Here is a 23,355-nt window from a genome sequence, read left to right on the forward strand (position 1 = left end):
TAATTAAGGAACCCTCGTGTGCCCGACCAGCTCTGTCTCGAGATGCTGGTAACGTGGGCTGGATTTCCACATATTTGGCCGGTTGATTTATTTTAGCCGGATTTTTCCAACTTTCGTGCTGTCAGTCTTTTATTTTCTAGCCTTGAGTACTTTATGTTTACAGGCCTTGGGTACTATATGTTCACAGGCCCTGAGTACTATATGTTCACAGGCTCTGAGTACTATATGTTCACAGGCTCTGAGTACTATATGTTCACAGGCTCTGAGTACTCTATGTTCACAGCCCTGAGTACTATATGTTCACAGGCTCTGAGTACTATGAGTTTATAATTAAAATAGCTTATTATTTTAACTTGAGTAGGATATTAATTTTTTTTTATCACTCGGTAACTTATGATACAGAGTCATAACCACATAAACATGGGATTTTTTTTTGGAAGACACTGTAGATAAGATATTTTGATAGTGTGGTTTGATAAAGTTTTCCACTCTTGAGTTAATCGAGGCCTTAATCACAGTAGGACAGATTCTCCCACCAGGTAGCTCAGGTAAGAGGTATATAGACGCCAGGTAGCCATCATCTCGTGGAACCAGAATCTAATTACAGGAGAAGATAATGAACTTATTGTGCGTATACCGGCGATGACCTGGTTCTTACGGTACCTTGAATATATACCGGCTTCTCTCTCTCTCTCTCTCTCTCTCTCGGCGATAATTAAGGACAAGTCGGCTGTTTTAAAATACGTAATTGATATAATGGTATTTAACCACTAATTACCCTTACCTATACATTACAGGTGCAGTAATTACCATCGTGTAGCTTTCACCGTAAAAAAATATATACGCGTGTATATAATTTCCGCTGCCACTAGTTTTTAAAGGAGATTTATTATGTAAAACTGTTTTTGTACTCGAATTTACCCTATGTTACGGAGTTCATTTTCTTTTACTGTACTGTGATAATTTAGATAATTTACTTCACACACACACACACACACACACTCTACAACCCATAAACTTTATTGACACATCTTTTGATTGTTGTCTGGCGTAGGACTCTAGGACCTTACCTGTTCACACGTCAGACAACAGCAATCAACATATATAGAGCAGATCCTAGACGGGGGTAAAGAGATGGAGGAGGTCGGGATAAAGGGAGGGTTGGAGGGTATAAATGGGTGTGGAGTAGGTTAGGGGTAAGGTGGAAAGGTGGAGTGGTGTGTGGTAAAGGTGGGGAGATGGAGAGGGTTTGGGGTGGAGGGTTGTGGTAGGTGGGGAGATGGAGGCGTTTGGTGGTGGAGGGTTGTGGTAAGGTGGGGAGAGATGGAGAAGGGTTTGGGGGGTGGAGGGGTTGTGGTAAGGTGGGGAGATGGAGGGTTGGGTGGTGGAGAGGGTTGTGGTAAAGGTGGAGAGGTTGGGGAATGATGGTGTGGTGGGGAAGGTTGGGGTAATGATGGTGTGGTGGTGGAGAGGGGGGTTAAGTTTTTCCCCGTCATATATCGCTTCATATATCCTCGTGTATAAACCTATAATCTTCCTAGTTGTTTCTCAGACCAAAAGTGTTCTTATGGTCTGAATGGCTCATCCTTCCTAATCGTTATTTCTAGATTATTAGAGAACTTGTTACGTATCATGGAGAGTTTGTTTTTCTGTGTTTGTTTACTGCCTGGTATGTTGACGTTACTGTTTGTTTACATCCGACAAGACAAGGAAGAGGGAAAAGAAAAACACGAACGAGAGAAGTATATATAGTGGTTGTTTTGTTATCATATTTCGCTCAGAAAATTATCTTTAGAGTTATTCCCTGCCCAAAATGTTCCCAGGCAACGAGGAGGTTCAACATGTTGCGAAGGGATCAGATTAAGTAATATTTATGGTGTTGTGTGTGTGTGTGTGTGTGTGTGTGTGTGTGTGTGTGTGTGTGTGTGTGTGTGTGTGTGTGTGTGTGTGTCGTCCAGGTGGTGTTATCGTCTGGGCAATTTTCGTAATTTGGTCAGGAGTCCTTCATCCTCGTCTGCCTACGTTAGCGGCGACGTGTAAAGTAGTCTCTAGATAATGGTACTCTTCACCTCTTTCCCCCCTCTCTCCTCCCCCCCCGTCTCTCTCCACCCCTTTGATGAAGAAGACTTTATACCCGGCAATCATACTTAGTGAGCCTTATAGCCATCTACCCTCGTCTTCACTGTCTGTCTGTGTGTCTGTCTAACTTAACATAAGGAAAGTGCGATTTTTTCTTCTTTGTTTAATATGCTTTAGTCTTCCCTCTGTTGTGTTAAATGCAATATATATACAATACTCCATTTCCTCCAGTATTATAAACCTCTCCAGAATACTCCATCACTATAAACCACTCCAGGGTATTACTCCATTTCCTCCAGTATTATAAACCTCTCCAGAATACTCCATCACTATAAACCACTCCAGGGTATTACTCCATTTCCTCCAGTATTATAAACCTCTCCAGAATACTCCATCACTATAAACCACTCCAGGGTAATACTCCATTTCCTCCAGTATTATAAACCTCTCCAGAATACTCCATCACTATAAACCACTCCAGGGTAATACTCCATTTCCTCCAGTATTATAAACCTCTCCAGAATACTCCATCACTACTCGCTTACTCCAAGGTAATACTCCAGATTCCCATTTACTCTGACATTTCGGATATAATTTCTAACACCAGTCAGTCTCTTGTTAACCCTTCACCTAGCCGTCAGAGACACACACACACACAACAGTACCCACCCAATACTGGAGTGAACACCACATTCTCCTCGTTGTTTCTTCAGGAATTTTGACGTCTTGGGAGTGTTTGTGTCTCCCGCCGACCGCCTCAGTGTCTTGAGCTGCCCCAGACTCGAATACCACCAACAGGACAAAGTCGTGTCGGAACGCGGAAGGCATATTTACATTTTTTTTCCCCTCTTGCCGCTGCAGAAGGAGAACAGTATTTACTATTTATCTTCTTTAAACTGTCAGGATTGGTTTTAATGTTGTGTAAGTTGTAGGTTTAATGGGCCCCCAGTCCAAATAGGCCCCAAGAGTACTCGGGGCCCAGTCTTAAATAGACCCTGTTTGTCAAGATTGGAGTCTGTTATGTTTGGAGCCTCTTTGGACTGTGGGTCGGTATTGAAAACTGTTAAATTGTATTATGATTTTACAGTAAAACAACTAGAAGGTTAGGATAGCGTTAGGTTAGGTTCGGGTAGGGTAGGTTAGGTTAGGTTAGGTTAGGTTAGGGTAGGGTAGGGTAGGGTAGGTTAGGTTAGGTTAGGTTAGGTTAGGTTAGGTTAGGTTAGGGTAGGGTAGGGTAGGTTAGGTTAGGTTAGGTTAGTTGGAGTTAGGTTAGAGATTGGGTGGGGTTAGGTTGGGTTAGGGTAGGGTAGGTTAGGTTGGAGTTGGGATGGGGTAGGTTGGGTTGGTTGGGGTGGGGTGGGTTTGGAGTTGGGATTAGGTTGGGATGGTTAGAGTTGAGGTAGGTTAGGTTAGATTATAATACAAATACTAATTGGGACATGTAAGTATTTATACGCATATACACTTGCGAACATACACACGCATATGTACAGTCGCTAAAACAACTATCTGTGCATACACATCCCCGAATACCTGCCAGTTAACTCGAAAGAAAAGATGATTCGTTACATAACCTTTATAGCAGGTAAGTTTAGACCAGGTATATAGTTATTATATTTTATGGGATGATGGTATCGTGGGCGTGTGTAAAATAATGGTGGAATATATACCAACTCCGTCGCCTCCATACCAAATTATATTCAGTTTTGTCAGGTTTTATAACTTAATTTTATCTTGGGTATTCCTCGAGCTCTTCACAGGTAGGTATAAAAATTCCTCGATAATCTAAATACTGTGAACATGAGTATACGTTATATGGCCGTTATACCCAAATTATATCACGTATATTTACCAAATAGTTAGGTTTTTTTTTTTTTTTTTCCTGAAATATTCGCACAGTATATCTAAATTTTCACAACACCATAAAAATTTGATATACATAGGTTATTATACCAACCAAAAAATATATATGTATATACCACAAAACCACTATTGTATATACATTTTTATAATTCAGGTTTTAATTATTTAAATATACGGTTCTGTCCCTGAGTCTTTTACAGTTTGCTATATAAATTGACTAAGAATATACTATATAAATTCAGTAAACTAGATAAATTCGGTTAAACAATACAGAGGCCGCAGTACGCTAAGATTACATCACAAATTTCCAATCTATCAACATTTTATAACCCGATTCTAATCACACGGTTACATACCTTAATTCTTTCCCAGGTGATTGTAAAAAAAAATAAATACAAAAAATAAAATAAAAAATATCCGAACTGCCGTATCATCCCTACCAATACAGTACACAGGTGATGATTCGACACTTGCTCCAGAACGAATCAGAAGAAACCACAGAATAAAAAAAAAGTCGATTCAGAGGTAAATTTGGTTAGGTTAGGTGAGGTGAGGTGGCGTGACATGACTTAATAATGTGGTTTTATCTTTTGTGCAGGTGACGTGAGCCTTGGGGGAAACAGGTGTATAATGGTCTCTCTTTCTCTCTCTCTCTCTCTCTCTCTCTCTAATACAATAGGTTGGGACGAAGCTAATTCCGTAAAATAGAGTTTCCGATAAATAGGGAAATTGCAATTTTGCTGTAGAATATTTGTTAAAGGTTTAGCTTTTGCGAACGAATAAGGGAACACTGTAAAGAGTTCTGTAAAGGTTTCCTACATTTTACCTTTATTAAAAAAATATATATACTGTACAGTTGTGCTTTATTGAGAAATTCAACAAAATAATTGTTTCTGGATGTTTTTCAGTTGGAAAATATTTGTATTAATTTACGCCGTAATAACAGAAACATACGAAACATCATCGACAAATTACAGGAGGTGAGTAATGACGGCGCTGCTGGATGAATGGATTGAAAAACCATTTGGACAATAATGACCGAAATTACAACTTTTGAACTCAGATCCTTAATCAAAATGTTTAGAATTATCTGCATTAAAATTCTGAAACAAATCAAAATATTCAAATGTTTGACCAAAATAATAAGCGGTGAGTCATCCGTCGAACAAATTTTTATCTCTTGACATTGTAAAATAACGCGGCAGCTGTGGTTGTAGTTTAGTTACCAATTCATTGATATAATTATCTTCATTATTTACGCCAATATACGAACATTTGGAAACTTGTCGTGATCTTAAATAACAATAAATAGTTTATTATAAAAATTCTACCTTTAGATTGTTTAATAATTATCCTGACAGTGATACAGCCGATAATAGATCCACCAATCACAATCACCATTACATACAAGCCTCACATGACCAGGTATTGCCAGGTGCGAGAGCCAGGTTGGGGGTCAATGCTTCTTTGATAGACTGTACATCCACAGTGACGTGTACACCGCAACATGACATTTTATTGTGTCCAGAAATGATCACCAAAGAGACACCTGAGTACTGTACACTAATGAGATCAATTAACACACACGTTACCTTAATTATAAATACTTAAAGTTAGATGAAGACAATTAATATTCATCGTCAGGTCTGGTTACAACGAGTCATTATAGTTGAGTTTTGTGATGGATGATGATGACTGTGAGGGGCATTTGTGTTGAGATGTAATTTATGCTAATACAGGAGTCATTACCTGATGCACTACAGGTACACCACTAACCTTATATTACTCCCACTAGTGCTTGACTGCTTGTATGTGTGGATGTGTTGGGGGGGGGTAGGTGTGTGTAGGGGGTGTGTATGTGGGGAGTGGGTGGGTGTGTGGTGGGTGAGGGTGTGGTGGGGAGTGCGGTGAGGGTGTGAATGGGAGGTAGGGGTGAGTGGGAGTGGTGAGGAGGTGTGAGTGGGAGTTAGCTAGATGAGCTCACGCACTTGGCCCAGCTGCTTAGCCTGTGCTTGGCATTTATCCTCTTATACTAGTGTGTTGGGGAGTGTGGGGGGGGGTGCCTTATGAGCCGCGGTGTGTGGGCGGATGCGTGGAGTGTGTGGGCGGGTGCGTGGAGTGTATGGGCGGGTGCGTGGAGTGTGTGGGCGGGTGCGTGGAGTGCATGGATTTGTTAATGTGTGGATTTATTTATTTATTTATTTTTATTGCTGCGAACAGTGGTTAGTTTATTGTGCACCCCATACTCATCCTGTGGGCGGTAGTGGTAAAAGGGTTACAGAGTAGAGGCCACAAAGGGTGTGTATCAGTCCCCGGTGGTCAGGATATTGTAGCGTTGAATGTTACAGAATATTTCCAATACATTGTTTGTTTAGTTCTTTACATAGAGGGTGACTTAATCACACCAACGTTAATGGCGTACTGCAGTGTGAGGCAATACGTCTAGCTGCACACTTTGTTATTCACATCAGCATGAGAGGCATTCAAGCATATTGTTTCGTTCTACACATAGGAATTGACTTAGTTATTAGGTGGAAAAAAAATTGAATACAATCTTAATATGTCAGCTATATTGCTATTAGAGATAAAGTGTTGTGCCATTTCACACAGTGTGCTTTGACCTGGCCCTAAAAGGTTCTATCTTCGAACAGACTTAGACGTACATGTAGTGTTTGAGTGTGTGGCCATATGTCTGGCCACACACTTCTTCTAATCAATTGATGTTGTTACTTGCTCCATATACATGTTTCACTTGATACATCTCATCATGGTAAACAATGGATTGACTATTGCCTGTTTGCACTTGTCTGTTTGCTTCATATTTATCAGCAAGTTGTTTCCTAGTTACAGTTTTAAGGTGTGGATGGGTGGGTGTATGGTGGGGTGAGTGTGGATAGGTGGGTGTATGGTGGGGTGTGTGGATGAATGTGTGGGGTGGGTGTATGGTGGAGTGGGTGTATGGTGGGGTGTGGGGGTGGAGTGGGTGTATGGTGGGGTGTGGGGGGTGGAGTGTGTGGGGTGTGTGGAGTGGGTGGTGGGGTTCCTCCTGAGCCGTGATAGTTTCCAGGTAGGAATATCGTCTGCTATTGTTACAAACGTTTAATTTTAACAAGTCAATATGTGATCACTTTATGCCATACCAGGAAAAATGTATCGATGGGTTTGTCGTTCCAGCTGGGAGACTCCTCGACGTGACACCCTTAACATGAACGTTTTGGCAGTCATGAACGTTTTGAGTCCCATGAACGATTTGAGATTTGACTCCCATGAACGTTTGGACTCATGAATGTTTAGCTCCCATGAACACTTTGGCAGTCATGAACGTTTTGAGTCCCATGAACGATTTGAGATTTGACTCCCATGAACGTTTGGACTCGTGAATGTTTAGCTCCCATGAACGTTTTGACTCCCATGAACGTTTTTGTCATTCAATTGTACTACCTTTTCTGACCTGTCTGACGAATGTAGCACAAACAAGAGGGAGGAAAATGAAAGAGGAGAGTGATACAAAACGGATAAATGTAGAACAAAATAAAACAGAATACACAGAGGGAAGCGTTATAACAGAGAGAGAGAGAGAGAGAGAGAGAGAGAGAGAGAGAGAGAGAGAGCTATGTAACAAATTTAAAGAAAAAAAATAATCTAACCTCCCCGACCCACCACACTGCGACTCACTTTCAGCAGCGTAAAATACACGTTTTTGTGGCTGCTTGACCTTTGACCCCATAAAATCCCGTAAAAAAGACCCCAAATAAGTTAAAAAAGTATTAGAAACAATAAATGAAAGTTAAATTGTATTAAAAGGTCAAAAATCAAAGTTGAAAAGTATTAAAAAAATATAAACGGTAAAAATAATAAAAGTTATCTCTTGGCTGTGCTGGGAAGAGATGGCATGAGTCATCCAGGTAATAAATTATTGGCCTGAAATTTAGGAAGAGGCGATAAATTCTTGAGGGAGAAGAAAAAAAAACTAGATAGAAGACGATAATAAACAAAAGATAGAAACAGTGAAGAAGAAACTAACGATGGAAGGAAGACGATAAAATAAAATAAAGAAACAAGAAGAAATGAAGAAAGTAGATGAAGAAGAATTAATAGAAATAAAAGAAGAATTAGGAAAGCATAAAGAAATAAAAAAAACAAAGGAAGAAGAAAAGAGAGAGAAAATCCTACATAAAAAAACCCCACAGAGGTAGACTTATGAGCGCTGTAAGTCACACTGAGGTCAGCTGGTTGTGTGGGATCAGTAACCTCCGAATGTAAACAAAACGACGAGTCTTGGCGCTCTACACGACACGACTTTTCAGGACTAGTGTGTTGTCTGGAAGTCACTCTGGCCCATTTATTGCTGGAGATATTGGAGATACGAGGGAAGGAGAGAGAGAGAGATAAAGACACACATAAAGAGAGGCGACGAGATAAGAGAGAAGGATGGTGGAAGGAGGGAACCAGAAGATAAAAGATAAAGGGGGTGAAATGAGAATACCGAGAAGTTTACGGAGGTAAAAACAAAAGCGATAAATGAAGGAGAGGAAATGGAAAACGCAGGAGAGGGGTGAGAGAGAGAGAGAGGCGTGAAGATACGGAAAGGGGGAATGGGAAGGGAGAGGATAAGAGGGAAAGAGGGAGTTATAGATAAGCGAGACGGGTGAAGGGAGAAAAAAACCTACAAAGACAATAAACACCAAATAAGAGAAGAAGAGAAAATGGAAGAGACAGTAAAAGATGAATAAAAAAAAACCACAAGTAAAATAACAAAAGAAGGAATTAAAAAACGGGGAAAGATTAAAGGATTTTTTTTACAGAATATTAACCAAAACGTATGTAAAAAAAACCCCACCTTATTTACATATTAATTTACAAGAAAGGTTTTATTTACGCACCTTGGTTCACAATGACTCGTAATACTAAATGGCAATGAATAGAAGGAAATCCATAATAATTGTATATTCTAGTAATAAAAAGATAATTAAAGATAGTATGAATGGATCCTAGGAATTTAAAGATAGTGTAGTACCGGCCACGCTGCCAGCTTGTGTACCGAAGGCTTAATATCCACACTGTCTCTAACGGTCTGTAAACTATTTCTGTTTACTACTTACCACTGCTATTTACTGCTTGCTTCTGCTATTTATTACGTACTAATGCTATTTGCTACTTACCACTGCTATTTACTACTTACTATTGATATTTACTATTTACTACTGCTATTTTCTACTTAATAATGTTATTTACTACTTACTATTGCTATTTATTAATTATTAATGCTATTTACTATTTACTAAAACTACTGCATTTGCCTGTTAATACTGTTATTTACTACTTACTGATAATATCTGCTACTTGCTATTACTACTACTACTTTGCTGTCACTTGGAATCGAGTATGACGATCATCCAGCTATGATACAATGATATGAGTTATTAAAGATGTCACCTTCGTTGACGAGCTCTGAGGTGACTGGAGGCCGATACGGGAACGGCAGGGTGTGGAGGGCTACATCTAGTGCGGGAGGGGCGGCGATAGCGTCTTCTGGCACTTTCTCCTCACACACACAAAAAACATGATCATGTCTACTTTAAACCCCCGATATGAACCAGTTAAATGGATAAAGCCGCAACATTAGAGGCGGATGGTTAATGTTTCACTATAGGCGGGTCGGGTCCTGGAGTGCGCTGGTGGGGTAGGAGGACACTATACACGGGCGTAAAGGTAGCGCTTCAAGGGGTGTTGGGGAGGCAGGAGGCGGTATGTCTGTTAGCTATTTTGCAAACAGAAGGTGACGTGTCCGGTATGGCTTTTGCACGGCTGTTGAACCTGTCCAATCCCAATATTGTCATGATTGAGGAGCCCGGTTGCTGCTGACTGGTGTGTGTGTGTGTGTGTGTGTGTGTGTGTGTGTGCGTGTAACAGTTCATGTGTGTGTGTGTGTGGCAGGGTGTTCCATGTGTGTGTGTGTGTGTGTGTGTGTGTGTGTGTGTGTGTGTATGCAGGTGTTCGTGTTCAGTGTGTGTAAGTGTAAGGCAAGGTTCGTGTTCATGTGTGTGTGTGTGTGTAAGGCAGGTGTTCATGTGTGTGTGTGTGTGTGTGTGTGTGGTAGAGAGAGAGAGAGAGAGAACTTTAAACATTAACAAAGCCACGATATTGTAACAATTACGTGTAGCAGATACCAATATAGGAACTAAAAAATACAAATAAAACAAAACTCCCAATAAATAGTCAAACACAAAAAGTAGAATAATAAACAAAGGATGAAAAGAAGTGAACGAAAGGAAAGCGATAGACAGGACGATATAACAAACATGAGGATGATAAATAATGAGAGTAAACGGGGGGAGTGAGAGACGAGAAATTGTAAGGTAGGAGGAAGCGAGAGAAGATCAGAGGTGAGATGCAAAGATGGAAGATGGTGGGAGGGCAGATGGACGGTGATAGATAAGCCGACGATGTGAAGGTGTAAGGGCTGAGAGAGAGAGAGAGAGAGAGAGAGAGAGAGAGAGAGAATTTGGTAGAAGTATACTAATAATAATAATGATGATAATGACGTTGAAATAATGATCGTTAGCCTACGAAATCATTACGCATGTTTTGGATAGATGAAAAAATTGGCCTCACGTTCTGGGTAGTGACCCCTCTTCCCTCCAACCTCCATCCCTTTAACCTCCAACCTCCACCTCGACCTCCACCCCTTCCCTTCAAACCCCCCCATCCTCCAACCCTCACCCCCCTAAAAAAAAATCTGGGTAGCTGGAAACGTGGCCTTCCATTCTGGCTATCTGGGAAAGTGTCTCCTGTTTTGGGTATCGAAGCAGTGTCCGCACGTTCTGGGTGACCTCATTCTCCGGGTAGCTGGAAAAATAACCTACTGTTCCATGTACCAGGAATTTTTTTGACCTTATCTTACATGTTTGCTGGTAGGGAAAAAATGACCTCATGCCCTGGTTGGCTGGAAAGATGACCTTCTGTACATAGAATTGACCTTATCGTACAGAGAGGTGGTAAAAGTGACCTCATACCCAAGGTAGCTAGAGAGGCCCTCACGTTGCGGTATGTCAGAGGGTCACGACAGTTGCCTTCCTCACCTCACGCTTCACACGGCAGGACTGTACCAGGGCCTCGTAGAGATAAGAGGAGAATGTGATGTGTGTAGGCATCAGTGCCTTAAGAGAGATTACATTCCTCCTACACTGGTCACGAAGGGCGTTATGATCCCCCGGGTGATAGGACGCTGAAGGGGTCGAGTCTGGCGCTGCCTTCACCCAGGGTTGTTTGTCTTGGGGTGAAGAGGGTATTGTAATCACTTCTTGGGGTGTGTGTGTATGTATACGTATAGGTATGTGTATCTGTGTATGTGCTTAAGAGAGAGAGAGAGAGAGAGAGAGAGAGAGAGAGAGAGAGAGAGAGAGAGAGAGAGAGAGAGAGAGAGAGAGCCTCTTCCTCGCATCATTTTATATAAAAACTGTACCTGCCTAAACTCCCGCATTTTAAAGACAATAATTCAATTTACTCAACGATTTAAAAGTTTGTGAGAACTACATTTGATTTTGGGTTGTTGTCTAGCCTCCGTGTACAGGAACTAACACTGTATACAGTCTGATTGTTATTATTCGATGATTCCCAACGCTGTTACGACCCTTTGGCAAATTACCAGCACCAGCGGGGACATACTCACTCCACTCTCACTCCTCACAATCCCAGCCAACAGTCTCAGGCTCCCATAGTTGACGTTCCTAACCGGGGAAGTTGTAATTCAATCTCAACTCTATTGCAGTTTTCCGTCCAGTAAATAAATCAACTTTGTAGCTTCGTTCTGAGTTGATTTGACTCTTGTTAACTGGGTTGTTGTTCGGTGTCGTGGACGGCGTGAGGGAGAGAAATGTACTCGTTGGAGAACCAATCATTTTTATTGTTATTTTTTCCTCCGTCTTCGTGATTGGTGAGAAGATTTTGTTACTCACCACAACAACGAGCTTTAGACGTGTGTGTGTGTGGGGAGGGGGGGGTCATATTTGTCATCATTTTTCTTATTTTCCATGACCGCTTGTGTGTGTGTGTGTGTGTGTGTGTGTGTGTGTGTGTGTGCGTGCGTCGTACAGGTAGGTGACTATGGTTATGCTAAGCACTGGTACACCCTAATGACCTCCAAGTGAATTACAGGTGTGTAGATGACCCCAAGTAGTAATGAGAAGAGACAAAGAATTATACAACTGTTCTTCCCTTCACTTGTTTTATCCTTTTGGTGAATCTTAATTAAGTCCTGGAGGGGGGGGGGGGTAGGGGGGGTCGGGTTCACCTTGCTATCATATATTTAATTACCGGTATCATCCCTGCAGGTGTAAAAATCATTAATTTGTGGCTCAGAATCAGTGAACCGATTGATGTGAAACTTGACATATGGAGTTGTGGTTTTAAAGCCTTTATGAGTGAATAGGTAGAAATGAATAAGTGAAAGAATGTGAATAATAAATAAATAAATGAATATAAATAATGAATGAATAATTAAAAAGGATGAACCGATGCATCATAATGACTTAGAGTATGATGACTTATTCTCTTGAGTATGATGATTTGACCCGTTGTGTACGATAACTTATTTATTTGTGTGGGATAACCTGTCCTTGATTACGACGACTTGTCCTCTTGTGTACGATAACTCAATTACAATGCCACGGTCAGGTGAGGGTCGGGCGGGTCACCTGGGAATTTTGTGCTCGTTGTCTCATTATGAATTTAGATCGAGTTAATTGGTTTATTTTAATGATATTATTACTTAAACCTCAATAAATAGGCAGTAATTTTTTTTAATATTAATAATAATAATAATAATAATAATAATAATAAAAATAATAATAATAGTTTTTGATAGTAGAAGTAGTAGATTTAAATACTATCAATCACAGTCGTAGAATGTGTAGTAGTAATAGTATAAAAAAAACCCCACCGAAATAAACCATTGAAGACCCCACGGCCTGGGAGACAACGCCAGAAGGTTGGGTTGTGTGGTTAGCGTTCACTCCCGGTCCTCTGTTGTGTGTTAATATATAATGGTGTTGTTGGCCTCTGGTGTGCTGGCTCCTGCTCCTGCTGTTGTTTTTGTTCTCTATGGCCTTGACCTCTTTCTGTGATGGTGTCATGATGGTGCCATGGTGGTGCCTTGATGGTGCCATAGTGGTATATGTATGGTGCTAGTAATTGACCGTCACCACATCCAGTAACTCTTAACATCACCACCACCACACACACACACACACACACACACACACAGACACACAGACACACAGACACACACACACATACACACACACACACACACACACACACAGCCTTCTGGCCAAGAACTTTTCAATAAACCGTTAATTATTATTATTATTATTACACAGACACACACACACATACACAATAGGTCTGACACGTAGAGTTTAAGTTGTCACTACAAAAATTATTCTCCCAGAAAGTAATTTACCATAACAAGATAGCGTTACATATGGATTGTCACGCTCGAGTGTTACGTGACAGCGTATGGTCACCACTGTGTTACATAACCTCAGTATTGTAGAAGAAAATAAGAATTAATAAAAAACCTTAAATAAAAGAACAACATTTATTGAGCGTAATATATTTTAAAGTGTTTATTTCCCCCAAAATCGATAGGCGTCGTTTGGGAAGCCTGTCAGTCGTTTCCTGCCTGGTGGGCGCCATGACAGGTGGGCGCCATGACAGGTGGGCGCCGTGATAGGTAGGCGCCATGACAGGTGGGCGCCATGACAGGTGGGCGCCATGACAGGTGGGCGCCGTGATAGGTAGGCGCCATGACAGGTGGGCGCCATGACAGGTGGGCGCCATGACAGGTGGGCGCCGTGACAGGTGGGCGCCGTGATAGGTAGGCGCCATGACAGGTGGGCGCCATGACAGGTGGGCGCCATGACAGGTGGGCGCCATGACAGGTGGGCGCCGTGATAGGTAGGCGCCATGACAGGTGGGCGCCATGACAGGTGGGCGCCATGACAGGTAGGCGCCATGACAGGTGGGCAGGTAGGCGCCATGACAGGTGGGTGCCAGGACAGGTGGGCGCTATGACAGGTGGGCGCAGTCAGCGCCGCGGTGGCTGCAGGTGGGCGCCATGACGGTGGCGCCGTGAAGGTGGGCGCCAGTGGGCGCATGACAGTGGGCGCCGTGATAGGTGGCGCATGACAGGTGGGCGCCATGACAGGTGGGCGCCATGACAGGTGGGCGCCATGACAGGTGGGGTCTTCCTCTTCCATCCCTCCTTTATTCTTCTCTTTCATCACTTCTTTCCTTCCATTACTCCTCCTCTCCCCGTTATCCTCCATTTTTTCGTTCTTCCTTCGTTCCTTCCTTCCTTCTCTTTTCTCCATCATTCCTTCTTTAAGTTCACTTCTTCCACTCTTCTCATTATTCCTAAACTTTCCTCTAAAGTTCTCAATCAGGTCACACGTATCGTATTCTCAGAAACCTTCCCTCATAGCTGAAGATACGAGATATTGTGGTTTCGGGTTAAAATTACGTCACTGGAAAAAAAAATCAGAATAGGTCGACGACTCACTATGGCGTCGATATTACACTGAGACTGGAGTGGTACACAGGTGTTAGAGATTCACAGAGGTTTGGTTGATGTGTGTGATAGTAAGTGGACTGGGGGGCTATTTAGGACTAGGGACTATTGGGATTGGGGATATTCATTGGGACTGGACCTCACTTTGGGTTGTGAGGACTTTGAGGCCTATCAAAATTGAGCCTCATTGGACACACACACACACACACACACACACATAACACACGGCCGTCCACAGTATTATTTTTTCCTCTTTATTTTGTGGAGTTGTGAAACTTGATCGTTGACTGCCATCCTCTTGTGTGTGTGTGTGTGTGTGTGGTGTGTGTGTGTGTGAGTCCTTTATATTCCAACTTTGAAATACTTAAGCTTACTGATTATATATATATTTGAGTTCAAAAGAAAGACCACCAGCTTATTATTCATAAATTGGGTTTTAGGTAACTTTCCTCACCTGCCATGACCTGTCTCACCTGCCATGACCTTCCTCACCTGTTTCAGATCTAGTTGTTTGCCACTCTGCTCCTCCCCCTTCCCCTCCCCATCCTCACACATCTTCCTCCTCATTATACCTCTCTCCTCCTCTTCACACCTCTTCCCCCTCACACCTCCCCCCCCCTCACACCTCATCCCCGTTACACCTCCCCCTTCCCCCTCACACCTCCTCCTCTCCCCACGCCAGATTCCCCACTGTTTTCATTTTCAAACTTTAGCTGTGATCAGAAGTCACCGGGTATACAGCGGTTGCCTCATCAATCGGCCAATCAAAAGAGCCGTAGGTTTATGTTATATTGTATGGGGCTTTTGATTGGCTGGTTAGTACAAATCGTTTGGTGTTTATAAACCTCTTAATTTGTCAGTTTGAAGACCTGAAGATTAGCCCCAACTTATTTCACCTGAAGATTAGCCCCAGCTTATTTCACATGCAGATTAACCGCCAGCTTATATCACCTGAAGATTGGGCCAAAACTTATATTACCTGAAGATTGGCCCCAGCTTATTTCACCTGAAGATTAGCCCCAAGAAATCTTCGGGTGAAAGAAGCTACGTAGCCTTACCTTCAGGTGATCCGAAGCTAAAGTTGGTGATAGTGGTGGACATAGTTACTGATAAGGCTTCCGTCTTGGTCCAGCGAGAAGAGTACAGGACTGTGTTTTTCTGTCAGTAGTACCCGAACTGTCTTCACCCATGTGACCGTCTGTACTACTTAAGCATTACAACATTGGCACATTGCTACGTCAAGCATTGCAACATTGGTACAAGTGTTACGTCAAGCATTACAACATTGGGACAGGTGTTACGTCAAGCATTACAACATTGGTACAGGTGTTACGTCAAGCACTACAGCAATAGTGTATTGTTATCTCAGAGGAGGAGGAAGTTACCTATATACAGTATAGGCCTACACATTATAAAAGGCCTCAGTCATATCTGAACCAATTTTTTTTTCATTTAATGTCTCAACCGAAGTTTCTTTAATCGTATACCTGTTCTTTCCTTCAAGCTGTTAGATGTAAGTTACGACAAAAGGAAAAAAAAGGAAAAACAATTATGAAAAAGTTTACCTGTACACGAGATTAACAAGAGACTCCAGGTGAGACTGTAAACCGAGCGTGAAGAGGAGTTAAACCATCCACCCAGCCATAAACCATCCACCCAGCCATAAACCATCCACCCAGCCATACACTATCCCCTATGCCTATGGGATCACCTGTGACTACGGTGCCGTGACCCAGAACATGAACTGTACAAGTTTTTTGCTCCAGTATTTGGATTTAGAAAGAAAAAACAAGAAAAAAAACAAGTGAAAGTATCAAAGGATCACCAGAAGATTAGACATTCAAGTTTATCTCACCTGATGATAAGACATAATGGTGATAATAATAAAAGGGTAGAATCTTTCTCTTCTCACCCCCCCCCCCAGATGAAGGGATATTCCACCACTGGGACCCTTCCTCCCCTTCCCCTAAAAAAAAAATACGAGTTATGTAACCTCCCGATCCTCCCTTCTTTCCTCTTTTCCCCCCTCTCTCTCCTTACCCTTTCCCACCCCATCCCTACACCCCCCCACCCCCCTCCCCACCCTCCTCTCCCCACCCTCCCCCCCCCCTCCCCCCCCTCTCCCCCTCCCACCTCTCCCCTCCTCCCCATGTCATACTAAGTTTGGCACATCGACAAAACCAAAATTATAACTTAAAAAATATCGGGGACTTTATAATTTATTTTTCCCACCTCCATCTTCTTGTCCTTCCGCCGCCATTATTCCCAGGTTATATAATAGACACCTACTTCCAGGTTTATGCAATGGGTTGTCTTTATATTTGTTAATATTTTTTCCGGGTTGGGTAGTAGGCACTGAGAGATTGATGGTACGGGGAGAAAATTTTTACTGTGGTGAATATTTTTGGTTGAACGATTTATCAAGATTAATGACGAGGATGATCACCTGATGGCTAGTTTGTCAAGTGATGGGTGGGTGCGATGGGTGATGTGGTGATGGGTGGGTGATGTGGTGAGGGGTGGGTGCGGTGGGTGATGTGGGTGATGGGTGGTTGATGTAGGTGAGGGGTGGGTGATGTGAGTGGTTTGGGTGGGTGATTTTTTTGTTTACGGGCATTAGCCCACCCGGGCACAGGTCACTGACCCACATCAGGGCCTGGGGGGCGAAAATATAATAAAATAATAATAATAATTATGATGATGATGATAATAATAGTAATAAAATTAATACAAATATATAAAAATAAACAACAATTATAATAAAATATAATAATAATAATAATAATAATAATAATAATAATAATAATAATAATAATAACAATATAAAAATAATAATAATAATAATAATAATAATAATAATAATAATAATAATAATAATAATAATATAAAAATATAAATAATAATAATAATAATAATAATAATAATAATAATGATGGTAATAAAGAGCCATAAATAAATACAAAAAAAAATATCTAGTGAGAAACGATATATGTTTGTTGTGTTGTCAGTAGTAAGAGAAACAATTGAGACCCTACAATTGTGTGTAAATGAGGCAGAAAGTCAGATCAACAACCAGGGACTTGGTCACAATTTTCGTGATGCCATATGGCAGTAGGGTCTACCATTAGACAACACATTATGCTTCCAATATGTGGGTGATGGGTGGGTGAGAGGTAGGTAATGCGTGGGGAATGGGTTGAGTAGTCGATATCTCTCTCTCTCTCTCTCTCTCTCTCTCTCTCTCTCTCTCTCTCTCTCTCTCTCCCTATAATCAGTATTTAACTCGTCCTCAGCAACCAATCAACTTGGCTCTGAAGGACATTTAAGTCCTTCAAGTAATTAAGGTTTAAAGGGTCGGTTTAACAGGAGAGTGAAGTTCTAAACCCGACTTGGTTTTTTTTAGGCCCCGCGTCCTGGAGTGTTGAGTTTGGGGGGGTAGGATGGAGGTGTTTTTTGTAGGGGTGACCAACCATAATCTGGGGTTGCAGGAGTGTGTGTGTGTGTGTGTGTGTGTGTGTGTGTGTGTGTGTGTGTGTGTGTGGAGTAGCTTGGCGAGGTGGGGACGTCTGTGTTGTTGAGAGAGAAAAGATAAAATGGGAAGAAATGAAAGGGAGGGAAAAGGAGAGAGAGAGAGAGAGAGGTAGTAAAATAATCATGCAGTATCAAGAATTCCCAACTTGATTGAATAAGCTACACCATACTACCCAGGAGCTCCTACCCGCATGCCATCACCTGTTTCATTACGGCCAATAGAATATATATTACCTATGTAAATAATGTACAGTAGCTAAAACAACTTATCTGTGCAGGTGAGGGTCGATATGCTCCGAAATTTGACGTGTGACTAGTGACAGCCCTCATATACCATTATTTATCGTCCATGGTCTCATATTGTTTCCCACAAAGTATGCACAGATAGTTGTTTTAGCTACTGTACTTGTGTAATGACCACGACAGTAGTAAATAATTGATGTCCTTAAAATCAAGTCTTAAATTAGTGCATTTTTTATGTTATTATCGGGGAAAAGATATAAATATACCTGGGTAATTTTATCTCGTGTCTCAGGTAGGTATTATACATTAGTTAACCATGTATACTAATTCACGTTTTCTGTTTCTCATTTGTTGTGTCGTTGTTTTTATAATGTGTAGATGGAGGGAAAAAATAATGGGTGTGACTAATCGGTAAGTATAATAATTAGACTCGTCTCTCCCCGTGTACAGTGATGCACCGTGTCTCCTACAGTGCCATTGTATGATGATTTGGAGTATTGAAGAAATAAAACGATACTCTGTAATACTCGTAGTGAGGTATTATTATTGAGTTTCATTTGTCTCCTAATGCACTTTATTTGAATCACCTGAAAATTAGCCCCCTCCCCCCTGATTATTTTACCTTAAGATTGACCACCCTAATACTAACCTAACCTAACCTTGACCACCCTAACCTAACATTAACCACCCTAACACTAACCTAACCTAACCTCCCTGGGTAGTTTTAGGGTAGTTAATCACCAGGTAAAATTAGCTAGAGGGCTATTATTCAGGCGATTCATATATATAAATAACTATTAATAATTTAACCTTAATGAAAAAGAACCACTCGCTGGAAGAGAAAAACATACAACAATAACTCATTTTTCTTCAGTCCCTCTTGCTCACTAATCATCGTTTTCTTCTCTTGCTTCCCCTCTGGCATTTACTACTGTCACTGATGCCTGAAGTCTCTGTACTGTGGAAGTGTTATCAGTATTGGTCTAGGTTCAGGTTTGGGGGAACGAGAAGGCAATTCTTTGAATGATTATGGTTTAAGATTTCGTCCTCGAGGAGAGTTAAAACTTAAACCATCTTCTGAACAGAGTTAAAACTTATGCCATCTTCCGTATAGAGTTAAAACTTAATCCATCTTCCTCATCAGAGACTTATAACTTAAACCATCTTCCTCATCAGAGACTTATAACTTAAACCATCTTCCTCATCAGAGACTTATAACTTAAACCATCTTCCTCGTGAGAGACTTATAACTTAAACCATCTTCCTCATCAGAGACTTATAACTTAAACCATCTTCCTCATCAGAGACTTATAACTTAAACCATCTTCCTCGTGAGAGACTTATAACTTAAACCATCTTCGTCGTGAGAGACTTATAACTTAAACCATCTTCCTCATGAGAGACTTATAACTTAAACCATCTTCCTCATCAGAGACTTATAACTTAAACCATCTTCCTCATGAGAGACTTATAACTTAAACCATCTTCCTCATCAGAGACTTATAACTTAAACCATCTTCCTCGTCGCCTCAAGTAAAGTTACATCTTAAAGGCTTTTGCCTTTATAAGACTTGGAGGTTAAGGCATCGTCCCATCAAGGAGTTATTGCTTCAATCTTCTCCATCAAAAGGTTTTAATACGAGAGAGAGAGAGAGAGTGAGAGAGAGATAGAGAGAGAGAGAGAGTATATAGGTATCACTGGCTCTGTCTCTATGGTCTTTAAACGACCGAGAAAAAATATTTTAGTTAATATTTATGTCTCCTCTCTCTCTCTCTCTCTCTCTCTCTCTCTCTCTCTCTCTCTCTCTCTCTCGTTGTCACATCAGTAGAGGACAACGATAAATATCAAAACGAATGATGCAGCAGCAGATATTATGTGTACTGTATGTATGATTTTCCGGCAATAATATTATCAGGAAGTTTGTAGTTATATGGTGTTTGGAAGAATATATAACAGTTGAGAAGAATTGCGGTATTTTGCTTTCATGAGGATGTTGAGTAAGTGAATGGGAATGTATAGTTTGTAGGGTGGATAAGACCAGACGGATGGAATACTTTCCTTAATACCAAGTGATGATTTATTGGTTTCTAAAAGTATAATGTATATTTTGGTGTCTAAATGTGTAATGGAAGTTTTCAGTTTCTAAAAGTATGATGATTAGGAATATAGAATTTTAACACCTAAAGATAATACGAACTACACCACACTATATTTTTGCACAATAGTACGAATATTTTTCTCCATAATTGTTGAAGTTTATTGAGATAAGTTCAGTTGTTTAAAAATTACTGTTGTATAAATAGTTTACATCGACTCAAGAGACACTCTGAATTTCTCCACATATTCCTCAACAGTACACCACATGTTCACTGCACATATTCACTACACATGTTCACTACACCCATATTCCACTACACCCACTACACATGTTCACTACACTACACCCATTCTTTTCACCACATGTTCACTACCTATATTTTTCACCATATGTTCACTACACCACTACACCACATGTACACTACAACAGTACGCCACATGTTCACTACACCACATGTTCACTACACCACTACACCACATGTTCACTACAACAGTACACCACATGTTCACTACAACAGTACACCACATGTTCACTACACCACTACACCACATGTTCACTACAACAGTACACCACATGTTCACTACACCACTACACCACATGTTCACTACAACAGTACACCACATGTTCACTACACCACGACACCACATGTTCACTACAACAGTACACCACATGTTCACTACACCACTACACCACATGTTCACTACAACAGTACGCCACATGTTCACTACACCACATGTTTACTACAACAGTACACCACATGTTCACTACAACAGTACACATATTCCTGCACCACATTCACTACAACAGTACACCCATTAATTACTACACCCACTACCACACATGTTCACTACAACAGTACACCACATGTTCACTACACCACTACACCACATGTTCACTACAACAGTACGCCACATGTTCACTACACCACATGTTTACTACAACAGTACGCCACATGTTCACTACAACACTACACCACATGTTCACTACAACAGTACACCACATGTTCACTACACCACTACACCACATGTTCACTACAACAGTACACCACATGTTCACTACACCACTACACCACATGTTCACTACAACAGTACACCACATGTTCACTACACCACTACACCACATGTTCACTACAATACACCACATGTTCACTACACACTACACCACATGTTCACTACAACAGTACACCACATGTTCACTACACCACTACACCACATGTTCACTACAACAGTACGCCACATGTTCACTACACCACATGTTTACTACAACAGTACACCACATGTTCACTACACCACTACACCACATGTTTACTACAACAGTACATCATATGTTCACTACACAAGATCTTCACCACACTAGATGTTCTCTATACTATATCAATGTTCCAACCTAATGTATTTTTGTTGAAAACATCAAAAACAGCTTGTACCCCTGAATTTCTTACTTTACGTCTCCAAGAGATCTTTATATAATATATTGTAATTTACAAATATGTTCAAACACATTGTTCTACGTAACGCAGCACAGCAACGGTTAGTGGAGGCGAGAAAAGTGGCACGAGACGCCGAGGTACGCCGGGCCAGGGCCTGGAGAGACAAACAATTGAAGGCCAACTTAGCCACGAAGCTGTCTACCCCAAAGTCTCTAGGCCAAGATAACAAGTCTAAAGGAATCTTAAAGGAGTGGAAGCGTCTGGGCTTCACTGTGTTACCTGTATTCACTTTTGAAGATATAATGGATTTTCAATTTGTAAAAAGACTGGGGAAGGGCTCTCACGGCACCGCTAGCCTCGTCGAATGTGACGAAACAAATTTTGTTTTAAAACTCGCCGCTATGGATGAAGACGTCGACAATTATGAACTGGAGGCAAAGTTACATATGATTGCTGGCGGAGCAGGCGGTACCCCAGTCCTTGTGGGTCTGTGTAGGAAGCCCCTCGCTCTCTTAATGTCGTTCGTCGGGCACCAAAACCTTGGGGAGTATATTTCACAAAACCCACCGGATACCAGGGCTCTATATAATATTCTCTCCTCCGTCGCTTACGAGCTACAAAAACTGAATGAAAAAAAAATTATTCATAATGATCTTAAACCCGATAACATCTTAATACAGGATATGGGTAATGGATTTAAAATAAATATCATAGACCTAGGACTGAGTGGCATCTCTGGCCGTCACTTGTCCGTGGACCCCAAGGATGAGAAGACATATCCTTGGATGTGCCCCCTCTTATTCCGGGGAGGAACCTGCAGCCCCGCCACCGATCTGTACTCCTTCATCTATTTTGTGGAGAGTTGCATGGATTCCGTTATCGCCGACAGTACTGTGAAAGAAGCCGTGGTGAGGCTCGTCGCCGACACAAAAAGGCGAATAGTCGACAACGAGAACTGCCCCGACTACCCAAGTGTGCTTGCCGACTTAAAAGAAATTTTAAAAGCATGAATGGTGCCACTATGTTCATCCGTATAATGAAACATTTTTAAAATCAAGGTATTTTTATTTCTTTATGGTTCCTTATTATTATTATTATTATTATTATTATTATTATTATTATCTGCTGACGGTTTTTAGGAAAGTCTTCGAGGTAGTAGATAAAGACGATAATTACGATGTTATTTACTTAGACTTTAGCAAAGCGTTTGACAGAGTACCACATCAAAGGCTTCTGAGAAAACCTAAGGCTCCTGGTATCGAAGGGAAAGTTTTAAATTGGATAAAATCGTGGCTCACCGATAGAACGCAGAGGATCAGCGTAGATGGTGTTAAATCTGAGTGGGGCCGTGTAACCAGTGGGGTTCCCTAGGGGTCAGTACTGGTCCCACTCTTGTTCATAATCTATATAAACGATCTAGATACTGGGATCAGCAGTGACATAAGCAAGTTTGCGGATGACACCAAAATAGGGCGGCAGATTAATTCAGGGCAGGATGCAAATGCACTACAGGAGGATTTAAATAAATTGCAGGAGTG

At 41.3% G+C, this 23,355-nt stretch overlaps 2 protein-coding genes across 2 annotated transcripts; one reads left to right on the forward strand and one right to left on the reverse strand.

Moving 5' to 3' along the window:
• Nucleotides 1–13,571: 13,571 nt before the first annotated feature.
• Nucleotides 13,572–14,147, reverse strand: LOC121880214 (proline-rich 33 kDa extensin-related protein-like). The gene has a single exon (XM_042387366.1). It carries the CDS (start codon nt 14,145–14,147, stop codon nt 13,572–13,574), a length of 576 nt encoding a protein of 191 aa, XP_042243300.1.
• Nucleotides 14,148–21,876: 7,729 nt separating this feature from the next.
• Nucleotides 21,877–22,827, forward strand: LOC121880215 (U-box domain-containing protein 35-like). Its single transcript, XM_042387367.1, has one exon. It carries the CDS (start codon nt 21,877–21,879, stop codon nt 22,825–22,827), a length of 951 nt encoding a protein of 316 aa, XP_042243301.1.
• The last annotated feature ends 528 nt before the right edge of the window (nt 22,828–23,355 follow it).

Source organism: Homarus americanus, unplaced genomic scaffold (genome assembly GCF_018991925.1).
Source record: "Homarus americanus isolate GMGI-L3 unplaced genomic scaffold, GMGI_Hamer_2.0 scaffold6905, whole genome shotgun sequence".
Taxonomy (NCBI): Eukaryota; Metazoa; Arthropoda; class Malacostraca; order Decapoda; family Nephropidae; genus Homarus; species Homarus americanus.